The 12,600-nt window shown below is 36.8% G+C and overlaps 1 protein-coding gene across 1 annotated transcript; it reads right to left on the bottom strand.

Moving 5' to 3' along the window:
* Positions 1-1,258: 1,258 nt before the first annotated feature.
* On the bottom strand, positions 1,259-9,723 carry LOC139974400 (fibrinogen-like protein A). The gene is made up of 5 exons (XM_071981525.1): positions 9,532-9,723; positions 5,120-5,168; positions 4,557-4,732; positions 3,728-3,998; positions 1,259-3,344 (listed from the first exon to the last, which is right to left on the bottom strand). Exons 1-5 carry the CDS (start codon positions 9,613-9,615, stop codon positions 3,085-3,087), a joined length of 840 nt encoding a protein of 279 aa, XP_071837626.1. The 5' UTR covers positions 9,616-9,723; the 3' UTR covers positions 1,259-3,084.
* Positions 9,724-12,600: the final 2,877 nt, after the last annotated feature.

Raw genomic sequence — 12,600 nt, 5'->3', positions numbered from 1 at the left:
GTTTTAATCACAGCTAGGCTTTATGAATTTTGTCAAGAGGAACTGTACTTTGATGAGAACAAACACTTATATATAAGAGCAATATGCTTGGTATCAGTAAATCAGCTTCGAGGTACACGCGAAGAAGCGGATACGTACTTAAACTGAGGTTAAAAAAGGACGGAAGGTTAACTGTAATAAACAAATGCACAAATCATACGTTTTGCTGCTACAGTTGGTTTTGTCATATACAGGCTCTCGCCAAGGAGATGTTACCCCTTGTAGATTGATCTAGGGCTCCCAAACAATGGCCAGAAATTCCAACATACTCATGTTTCAAACCTTTGTATTGGTAATGATGGTACAGGTACAGTACCGTAATGATATCGATGGTGCTGACCTTACAAACCAGAATCAAGCCATGTTATCTCTATGTTGGCGTTTCAAAGTTATAGAAACAATGTTGGCTTTCAGCCACCTCACTTTGTTCTACTTTGTCATGGTTTTTTTCTATATACCATTTCTGTATTTTTCTAAATCGATAATGGTTCAAAAAGTTGCAAGTCGATTCAGTGCTTCCCGTTGAAATTAAAACAAAAATTCAATTATTGCTTATTTTGATATTTTAACTCTGACCGCTGAATTTTGCCACCATAGCAACCACATATTTTATTACTATCTGACATCTGATACCTGTCAAGATTCCAAGTCAATCCAATGCAGCCTGTAAGATTTAAAGCATAATCTATTGTTCTGCTAATTTGAGTACTGATCATTAACCTTGACCTTAGTTAACATGGTAACTACATATAGCTGCATACAAAATTTGGGGAAAACAGGGCCAGCCGTTTACTCGAAATTCTATGACGCAATTTGCGACCCAGTTAACATTACGGCAACTACAACGAGACATTTCAATTATGCATGCAAACGTTCCTTGTCAATTCAATGTTTTCACTTGGAGTTATAGCACAAACCCCCTTTTCACTCATCTCTTAAGTCATCTCTTCAGACAATTTGAGGTAAATACCCCAATCATTTCACTTTGAATTTTCCTGCGTAGCACGAGGTACGTTCGATAATATGTATAGCGCAGATGTCAGTCTACTGCAGGGTATTTAATGTTCACTCATATTTCTAGTGTAAATGTGTTTTACATATTTTACATTACAATATAATTACGTAGGATATATGTTGTACGATTTTATGATCATGAAACCTACAATGTTATGTTTTTATATCATAATAAATATAACGTCTGGAATTCTCTACCTACCTAAGTGTACAATGCTTACGACTCCCCTTTTAAGCCTTAATGGTAATCACGGTCAATTATATCAAGGGATTATTGGTTTATTTTATTTCTTCATTGCCGGTATATATCCGGCGTATTCTTGATGACGGGTTCAGATTTTGAGTGTTCATACTTCATCAAGCTTGCTGAATTTATCATTTAAAATTCAGAGTAACCAAGCGAGGGCAGTACATATATATGTGGTAAAATAATTATACTTTTTAACTGGATATTACTTTGTGGTTGGTTAACCGAAGTGATTTTATCCCAAATTAAACAGTGATTTCAGATGTAGAAAGGCTCTGCTCTCATCAGTGACAAACCATATATGAGAGTGTTATACTCCTTTAAACTAACTACGACTTCAATCATTTGGTATCTTCGAGAATTCCTATGATCGAATTTCGTTCTGACTACTCAACATTTTATCAAAAGCTTTGGTCAATACCGGTATATGACGTAATATTGTCAGCAATCAGATACAGACGGACAGTGGATAACTTTGCTTGATCGCTTGCCAAGAAATCATGTTCACAAGCACGACTGATATTATATTATTTTGCTGCCGGAAGACACATATATAATATATATATATATATATATACATTATATATACATTATATATACATTATATTTACATTTAATGACCCAGTTATTACTTAGGGCATTAATTGGTACTAGATAGCTGCTGTCCGTATACGTATTCCTTACACAAACCGATAACTTAAACACCTATGCGCTGTTGTCCACTTATTCGGTTGGTAGTTCGCTAAACAGCTTTACCGTATACTACAAAGATAGTGACCGTAACGTTTACAATGTTGCAGTAAATATAATATGACATGAAAATAGGCGAAAACAAAGAGTCAATACTAATGTCGACTTACATGCCGAACATATTTCTTCATTTTTTTATTGTGCATAAATACAATCACAAATATGGAAAAGAACTACAGTTTTGACCTAGCCTTTTTTAGCCTATGTAGAGCCGAAGAGCTAGCAGAGACCGCAGATCCGGACAGAGTCCCCCAGTTTTGTGGAATACCTAAAAAATGCCACTCTGTCATTAATAAACATTTATATAGCAAAACAAATTTCCTTCTTCCAACTTTGCAACTCAAAGGAGTCATTTTAACATTAATGAACTGACATTTTGTTTAAAAATTAAATACATTAATACAATTATGTTTACAAAGTACTCCCCGGTGTTGAAAATTAAGAACAAGTTTATCTGAAAAGAAAAGCAATCAAAGATCGGAATTCTTGGCCACGGATTACACATAGGATCCATTTTGTGGGACGGCAACTTTATCCCAGCCCCGCCATCCCTCCTCCTCAAGTCACGTGCCTAGATCATCTCAGCCTTTGTGCCACTCCCCTTCACCTTTCACCTCCCACAAGATTGATCCCTCTTTCGCTGCCCCTGAGCACATAAGCAGTCTGCGTGTGGACGCAGTGGCAATGATCAGCCTCATGGGGTAAAATATAAAAAGAAAAAGAAAATCGTAAAGAAATTTCATTCACAAAGGAAAGGTGCGCAAGACGAAGCGTATTCACATGGGTGAGAATCAGGAGGTGTAGGATGTTCCTGGATGCAGTCTTACAGCTCATTGCTGATCGTAACATCATGTTATAGGCAATAAAATTAAACAAATACCTATAATATATCTTGCCTGCGCTAGACTCTAATTAATAACTTAAAACGGTATTTTAAATCATTAAATATTAACTTAAGCACCACGGTAGCATGAACCAGCTTTTAATTTCCGCGATAGTCAATGCTTTTCCTCGTATACATTAGCAAAACAAGTTCAGGCTATAGGGCGAATTTTCATTTCCGAATACATTATGTTATGTCGGCTTCCAGGAAGTTGTTGCCAATTAATACTCTGCAGACAGTCGTTGCAGCCAAAGTAGTCACCGTTGAGGTTACATATGTAACAATTTTTATACCACCAGGCACCGTGGTAATTAACAGCACAGTTCGGACCATACGTATGACCTGCAATATCATTGTCATTGTCATAGGTGCTGAATGACATATTTCGATGATAAGAAAGCGCGTCATAAACTGTGGAAAAAGAACGTGCTCAACTTCAACAGTTGCTATGATAAAGAGGCTAGTGTAGAAAGAGTTTGTCAGTCAATTAAAACATCAAGTTGACAATCTGAATATATAATTTTCATCTTGGCCATGGTAGTTTCCTATACTTTTAATTTTGAATGAATCTAAATATACCAAGTACCGACCCTGTTTGAGCTTGCTCACCTATCTTTGAAAAAGAAATTAACTGTTCTAGTTTGTTTGAAAATTGCTCTGCGTTGCATGAAGCATGTAGCAACAGAAGACAATCTGAGCGCTTCATAAAAGGATAAATGATTTTTCTTACAATCACATTACGACTAGACAAAATGAAGGATCGTACTTTAACCACCAATGAAAGGTAAACACACCTGTTGTACTCTCAGGTAAGAACGATCCTAGGTCCACCAGTCGGTACTTAGACCATTCGTCACTAATGCGGAAGAGGTTGTACTTTGCGTGGTAGGCGTTTCCGATCTTATTAACGAGGTCGATCCGAAGCTCGTATTCTCCCTGATTGGTCAAGTAAGCCAGTTTGTCGTTACCAAGCCAGAATTCACGTTGTAAAAAGCCAAAGCCTTCTCGATATTCATCCCAGGTACGGTAGAAGTCGACATCGCCATCCATTCGACGTTGAAATACCTTTGCAGAATCCGAAAACAAAAATAAACCGTTAAGCACGTGCGACATGACATGCAAGATAGACATATTGTAAGGTGATCCGTGTTTACAATTTTTCTCGAAATTTGTGACACAATGCTGTGACGTCGTCCAAAAACAAAACAAAAACATTAACATAAACACCTACAAATATGGAAACCAATGCAACATAAGGAGCATTCATTGTCATTGCTGAAAAGTTAGAAGCCAGTCTGGTGAAAGTTTGTGTCTGTTTCATTCAATAATGCATATTTCTTCAATATGTCAAGCAAATGATGTGGCTATGTTGTTCTAGTAGGTTGAAAATCAAAACTGTTCCTTTTCTCGAAAAACAAAACAGATGGCAATCTGTGCAATTTCAATGCTAGGCCAAACTATCAGCTCTGATGGCGGATAGACGTATCCCGCCAACGAAGACCAACATAGGATGTTACGAGGGTGAAAAGGGGTGGATTTATCATCAACGTCAACGGCACAATTAATCTTGATAAACTGCATAGATGAACTACCGCAGCCATTATAACCTTACAGCCAACTCACCGTCCATTTACCGCCATCAACTGAATTATTACAAAACACGTTGAAAGGTTCTGGTGCATCATCAGGCTGAATCATAAAAACTCCAGATTCTTGAGTTTGAAAGTCGCAATGATTGTTGTAAACATCTTCGCAATCTCTTGGATATTGTGCTTCTTGATAGTATAAACACGCGTTACCTTTGTTCAAAATAGCAGGAACGATTTAATCAAAGATGTTGCTGTTTGCCCTATAATCTTACCAGTACATATCACATTGTTATGTCATTCCAGCCCGAATTATGTATTTCTTTATCAAGAGAGGAAATGAAACCCTTGGTCAGCAAAATGCGCTTTACATGATGTATTCTCACTTCCACAATTGTGAGTTTGCCAACAAAGTTAACCGCTAATAAAGTATACTCCTCGGTGGTACATGCATCCCTAACCAGTGAACTGCTCCTGAAAATCTGCTTGGTCTGAATATTATTGTAACTTTATTGAATAACCTCAATTTCTTACTGATTTTCATTGAGTAAAATAATAGTTACACTTGAACACAACTTCAAATCCAGCAAGAGAACTTACACTCAGTGCTTCTTCTCACACGTGAATTGCCATGATGAATTGGGTTTATCTTTGAAGGAAAAGACGGAAGCTTATAAATTAATGAAAGCGGTGGAATAGAAAGAAAGTACAACAAATGGCTCGGGATGAACACTCGTAATGTCAGTTTTGTTTCATGTAAATTTTTCTACCCTTGAACCACTAAGGAGCTTGATATGCCGGACAAATCCACTATCGACATAAATATTACAATGTCTTCATATTAGATCTGATAAAAGGGAAATAAACCTGTCAGATTCCTTCATGCTACCCTTCCCACTCCCTGCAATCCTCTGGTTTGAATCAGGGACGTAGTCCTGTAAAAGTTTTTTACCTTCATATAATCTAATCTTAATTGCATTAGTGCCTGTAAAGACAGTAGCCTCTCATTTTAGTCTTCCATCCATTTGTACTCTTAGTCAATTGTCTCTTAATTAAGTCATTGTCTGTCTTGGCTCGAATTACAATAGTCTTGTTGCGGCAAATTGACTGATAGTTCAAAATGGAGGGATCCACACTGTCCATGGTCCCAAACAAAAACGCCCATTACACCATTCATCAGCAAGCACCAGCGGCATAGCCAATAAAAACATGAGTAGAAAGCTATATTGGCTAGTGTGCCCCAAAGCTGTGGCCCTTGGCCATTACTCGTTTGTCCGACTTATTCGCCAGGTCCAACTCTAAATGTTGACAGGAAAGTAGGATAAAAGGTCAGTTGAGGCAGAAGACAGGAACAACAAGCTGCCATACACTGCATGTGTTCCGCAATTGAATGAACTACGCATGATTTGCTTAAGTAAAGAACAGAAATTCTATATAGGTAGAACATATTGATAAATCCTCTAATGTATAATGCACTTGCATATACTCAAGGCTTGACCTTCTAACGGTCCGAAATGTTCCTGAATTATGTCATCTACTGTAGGGCACAACGAAGGATCTTGATCGCAAAATTGACACTTTTCAAAGGAGACTACTTCGAAATATTCTCAACATTTGATGGACTAATAACAATTGGTTATCAAATGATGAGCTCTACAACGAAACCCACCAAACACCTTGGTCATCTAGTCGCACATAGAAGATTGAGATTTTTCGGTCATGTAGCAAGACTCCAGGAGGAAGCTCCAGCAAAGGTGGCCTTAAGAGAAGCACTGAGACATACTGCTAAACCGTGACTACCTTGCTTGGAAAAATAAAATCGCAATTAAAGGACATTAATATTAACAATTTCGAGGAAGCAATAAAACTTGCGCAAGATCGTGATACGTGACGGAGGTTTGTCACTGAGCATGTCGGATAGACAAGACTCAACTTACTACTTACTACTACTACCTTTTTACCGTCGATAGATAAAGCTAACTCGAAACCCTGGCTTCTATGGATATGCTTCATGCTAAAGAACAGGAACTATAACATGCTCCTATAAATGAAAGCTGATTCTGTGCTGCACTGACAATCTACTTCCTTCAGTGATTTACAATAATGAAAAATACGAGTTTAGCCTTTACACGTTTATATAGGTGGGAGGGGGGGGGGGGTGGCAACGTCCCGGTGAATGAACAATATTGACGTGAAATAGATGGGAAAGCCATAGTTGAATTTGTATTTTTTTGTAATTTTGGAAACTCGTCCAAACCTTGCCAACATTGAATGAGAGAATTGGCTACCCCTTGAGCTAGGTAAACCCAATAAGGAAATGCATGTGACTTGACGTAAAAAATATTTTCTCAGATGAAGATTCCTGGCTTTTACCATCCAGAAGGTGGTGTTAATACGTCATGCAGAAAAAATCATATTTGGTTTATTTTGGCTGAGGGTATTATCCCGGAAACTTGTAATATGATGCTTCAAAGACTAAAGGAAATATTTGCTGAGCATACAACATTTGTGTGGCAATATCAGCTATAGAATAAGTAGAAAGTAAAATATTAATAACATTTTTATAGACTGAGTGTTAATATCAGCCCGAGGGAAGAATTATCTTCTTCTTTTATTTAACACATTTTACTAACAAAACCTAACTTCCCTCGATATATCAAAACCGCGTGAAAAATAATATAGCAATTAAGTAGCAAAACAGGAAGATTGTGGTAAGTATGTACTTAATGGTAGAAGAGTTAACTGACACTACGAAGAACTACTGTGTGCGCAATACTTGTTATTGGTTCCTGGTTTGGTAGGAAGCTTCATTAACTCACTTTTTGGGGAATTATCATATCCTTGTAGTTGATCTATTGCGGCATCGAGCATCATCTTAAACGTGACATGGCAATAACCACACAAAATTGTCTCGAAATGTAACAAAAGCTTGTCACGTGTTTCCTTTTTGGATCATATCTTACTGTAAAAATGTTCATTTGGTGACAAAACGTTGACAAACGTATCGAATGACCCGCTGAAATCTTATTTTGAGTGAAAAAGAGTGTTTTCATCATATTTTTTAGTGATACAAAAGTCACTGCTTAAACTTATTACGTCCAGAGATATAGTCAGTAAACAGTGTTAGGTTTTCCTTGGGGGAAATTGTCCAACTTTGTCCACCCTGAATAAGAGGCTTCTCCCCTGTATACCACGATACTATGATGACAGTAACTGCAGTGCTGTTGTACTGTTTCTATATTTGATATTAACTTTCACTTTACAATCCCTATAGTGAATGTCGCCATGCATCGATAATAAATAATCAAGTACCTAAGACCATTGATATGTAACACGAGGCGTTCGTTACAGTATTTGCAGTGCTGCTGCAGTTTTGTCTTGTTGATATTAGCTTTCATGTGGCAATCTATCATGCCAGCTATCATACATCGAATATTAATTATCAATTACCAAAGATCATTGATTTAGCGACTTTATTGCATTATATTGAAAACAATATGTATTGATCTAGTTACACAGCGTGTATCATTTCCAAAATACTTATTACAGAGAGAATCAACCGTTTTTATTGTATTTTTTAAAAGTTTGTGGGAATAGGGAAGCATCTTGTTAAGTATTTTCATTAACATATCATATTATCTTTACATATAGTTTTCAGTGCCGCAAAGTTTGAATCACCTGTACCTTAGCGATATTCATAATATAATATTTCATTTTAATTAGCACCGATCAAAGATCAATACAAATTATTTATCCCATGGGGTTTATATTAATACAAATTTATGTTTGCAGTAGGGAAGCAATTCTGTTAAATATTTTCATTAACATAATTATGATATTATCTTTACAGATAGTTTTCAGTGCAGCAAATTTTGAATCACTCGTACCTCGGAGATATCCATAATATAGTATTTCATTTAAATAAGCACCGACCAAGAATGAATACAAATTATTTAACCCAAGGGGCTTATATTAATGCAAATTTATATTCGAAGAAGGGAAGCATCCTGTAAAATAATTTCATTAACATATTATATTACTTTACAGATTATTTTCATTGCCGCAAACTTTGAATCACCTGTAATTCGGAGATATCCATTATATAGTATTTTATTTTAATTATCACCGATCAGAGATGATCACCGATCAGGATTTCAGAAAGGCAAGGATGTGGCCGTTGTTTTCTTGAAGAGGCCTCTCATATAGTGGCAATTTCCCAGAAAAAAAATTAAATTTAGACTACATATGACGCATTCTGTATCAAATTTAGACTATAAATTAGTTCTGATAACTAAGTTTATTAAGATTGTACTTATTACCACGCCTGGTTGTGTTTTTGTGTTTAAGGTTCAATCCGCGCCTGAATCGATTAAAAATTAACGATAATATGTTGATTTTACCATATAAACATACTAACTCAAAATAATGATGAGTTAACTATTGTTTACCCACATAGTAAAGGACACAGTCAAAACATTGTTTTGAAGCTGTTTGTTGCTTCAAATTGTGCCATGTATGAAGTCACCATATATAACAGTTATGGGAACTGTGATACCTGGAAACACATATCTGTTCATTTTGCTTACCAAATTTGAATAAGGAACGATGACCACGGTTAAACCATCAATATATTGTAAATGGAAATTAAACAGTTCATTAATTTTGAAGTCACAACATTCTCTCGTGGTAACCACATAGAAAACCTGGTTTCCAATTATGTGTGGCTATCAAACATGTTTTGTTTAGAATATGCCTTCAAATATAAGAGAGAAAGAGAGAGAGAGAGCGTGGTGTCAGGAGGAGTGTGGTATGACACGTTAAACAAATAGAAATTTCATTAAACGTTATGTCAAGCGTCGCTTTAAAATATTGAATTTCAATATTGACATTAAAGTTATCATGTTCTTTGCAATGGTCGGAGAGTAATTAAGCGCTGTGTATATAGTGTCAAAATAAAAAAAAAAGAACTAATTATGCTCTCTTGGTGATGAATTGCTAGATGAACTACTTACCACCTGTCCATCGCAAATCATTAGGAAGCCAGCAGCCAGTATAGAAAAAATAAAGACGGTACAAGTAATTAGGTGATTCAGCATTGTTGAATTTCTGTTGTGCCACAAGAGTGATGCAAATATAGACGGCGAAGGTATGATTGAATATGAGCACTCTTTCTTCGGAATGGAAACTGGCAATGGAAAACTTAAATAACTATCGTGGCTGCATCAATGTGGTATTCACTGAGACTGAACGCGGAAGGAAACGTTGGGAAACTAAGGAAGGTTGTTGGTGTCGCGTAATCGAATATAATGCACTCAATGGATGAATGAGTAAATGAACGAAGGAACGAATGATCACGAGAATGAAAGAACAAAGGACTTAATTAACATTTTTAGTCCTAAAATCTGGATTCCAATTCACTGGTCAGGGTGTTATAAGTACGATGAATACATTGATCTACTAGATCGATGACTAGGTTATAGCGTACACGTTCACCTGACAAGATCATCCGTCTACGAATTTTGGGTGCATTTTCAGCCGTCATAGAATTAAAACATTGTTTACAAATTTCAACTATGGCTTTCCCGTCTCTTTCATGTAAATATTGTTCATTCACCCGGACGATCCCCTCCTCTGCTCCCCCTCCTAATGGTCGAACAGGGCTAACATTTATTGCCTTCGGCATATATACGTGTATAGGCTACACTCATATTTCAGTAATGAAATCACGGAAGGAAATGGATTGGCAGTGCAGCACAGAATCAACTTTCATTTACAGGAGCATGTTATTGTTCCTGATCTTTAGCATGAAGCATATCAATAAAGAGCCAGGGTTTCGAATCATCTTTATACAATTGAATAAACTGCTTATATTCAGAAACAACTCAATCCTGATCCACATCCCTTTCAAAAATTGATGCAAGCGCCCGAATCCCTTCCATATCTCCAATGAGTGGTGGCATCAAACATGAAACTGTTTTCAATCTAGAGTGGAAGCCCTCAAATCTGGATTCTAATTCACTGGTGAGGGTGTTATAAATACGATAAAATACATTGATTCAAATCAGTCTACTAGATCGATGACTGGGTGATCGCGTACATGTTTACCTGACATGACCTTCCGTCCACAAATTCTGGGTGCTGCAAATTACCCTGCAAAGTTGTCTGTTTCAGCTTTAGTATTGACCTTTCTAAGCAACTGGTGGAAGTGCATGTCAGTTTGATTTCATTCAAGTTTACAGTGTGATTTGACAGTGTCACTTGCACTGGCAAGATCCATTGATTCCTACTTGAGGTACTCTGATAACTTTTTTACGGAGAGCCAAACGTTCAATAAATGTCGAAAAAGAAAGTGAAGTGTCCAAGTTAATATATATATGTCCAAATCGATATCAACATGTTACAATTCGATATCAGCATGTTACAATTCCATATGAACATGTCGAAACAAAATACAATATGCCATTGCGTCTATCAACATGTCAAATTCAACATCAGCATGTCGAAAACTTGTAACAGCATGCCATTACTACATTGGTCATGTCAACATGCTATATTTACGTCGTGCTATAATTTTGGCACTTCGGCGCGCGCCAACGTTTCGTATATGTCGAGATTTATTTCAGTATGTCCAAAACTTGTGTCAGCATGGTGAGCGAAGAGTAGTGAAGTATTGCCATGACAACGTTGCACATGGTTCGTGTCGTTCACACGGTACTATGGTTGAATCATGGAGCTATAAACAGAAGGAGAAAACCCACTTTGAAGTATCATTGTAACCGACAAAATTTGATCGCCATAAGTAAACATGCCTCAGGGCACAAACACGGGTAAAGCCATCATCAGCTATTACGTAATCCTGGTACAAAGGTCATTTCGTATATAGCGTCCCTCACAACATAACAACAGACACTCCGATCCTAACGTATATGTAATTGAAATAGTATACACAGTACTCATATATGTTACGTTACGCATACCTGTGAGAATTTCGATCGGAATATATCTTTCATTTCTCACCGAATCATGCGAAGATTCGTATTTAATAATTAATTGTTTATCTCAGCATATATTTCATCGCAATATATGAACAAGTAATGGCGAAATAGGTACTTTTAGTCAAGTGTAAGGGGCTTTACTATCTTGCCCATATACCTTATACTTGTTATCTTTATTTTTGGTGGGCTTCTTGTACAAGCTACGGCTTCCAAGCCCTTCCACCATTTTCTCTCCGAAATTTCCATTATTTTTCTTTTATATGATTTATTACTTATTATTTTCTTTGCATGGTATTGTCTTCACAGTCCTATTATTATATAAACATTGTGAGGAAATGGAAAAATAAAATAAATGAAATAAAACTTTTCTTCGTTCGTTAGGCAAATAACGTTAGTGCTGTTTGTTATTGCATTGGGAACCTAGTGTTATAAAATTAACAAAATTAATTTAACACGAAACATGGCTGCCAAAAAACTTTGCATCCGCCGAGGACATTAGAAATGTTCATGCTACAGGATATAGTTGAATTTATGGTGAAGCTGATGATTGAAGAGTTTGAGAGGATGGATGTTCCAGACGACATAAATTTGGAAGATACATTAATTGTTGAAAAACATGAGGAACAAATTCTAAGATAATTAGCAGGTTATGTGCCATTTGCCCTTAAAAAACGTTACATGAAAGTTAAGAGTACTCAGAATGCTTTAATATTTTTACAGTACTTAAACTGTATGTCTGTTGCAGGTGAAGGTCACAGTTTTTTAGATGAGTTGCGAACAATGGGATCGACTCACACACCCACCGCCGTGCCTGCCTATGCCAGTCACGGGAATACATCGATATAGCAAAATTACGTAATCAGTTCCTGTTCCTGTTTCGGATAAACATCTCTCGTTACCTCCGCGGAGCGCAACAGATGTAACCCCTGAGGGAACGAAACGTATCTCACTAAGGAAAAGTCGTAGCTTTCCGCTACAGTATATTCAACCATAGTACCGTGTGAACGACACGAACCATGTGCAACGTTGTCATGGCAATACTTCACTACTCTTCGCTCACCATGCTGACACAAGTTTTGGACATAC

Source organism: Apostichopus japonicus, chromosome 9, assembly GCF_037975245.1.
Source record: "Apostichopus japonicus isolate 1M-3 chromosome 9, ASM3797524v1, whole genome shotgun sequence".
NCBI classification, from domain to species: Eukaryota; Metazoa; Echinodermata; class Holothuroidea; order Aspidochirotida; family Stichopodidae; genus Apostichopus; species Apostichopus japonicus.
Note: the sequence above shows the minus strand (reverse complement) of the source record. Positions and strands in the feature narration are given on the sequence as shown.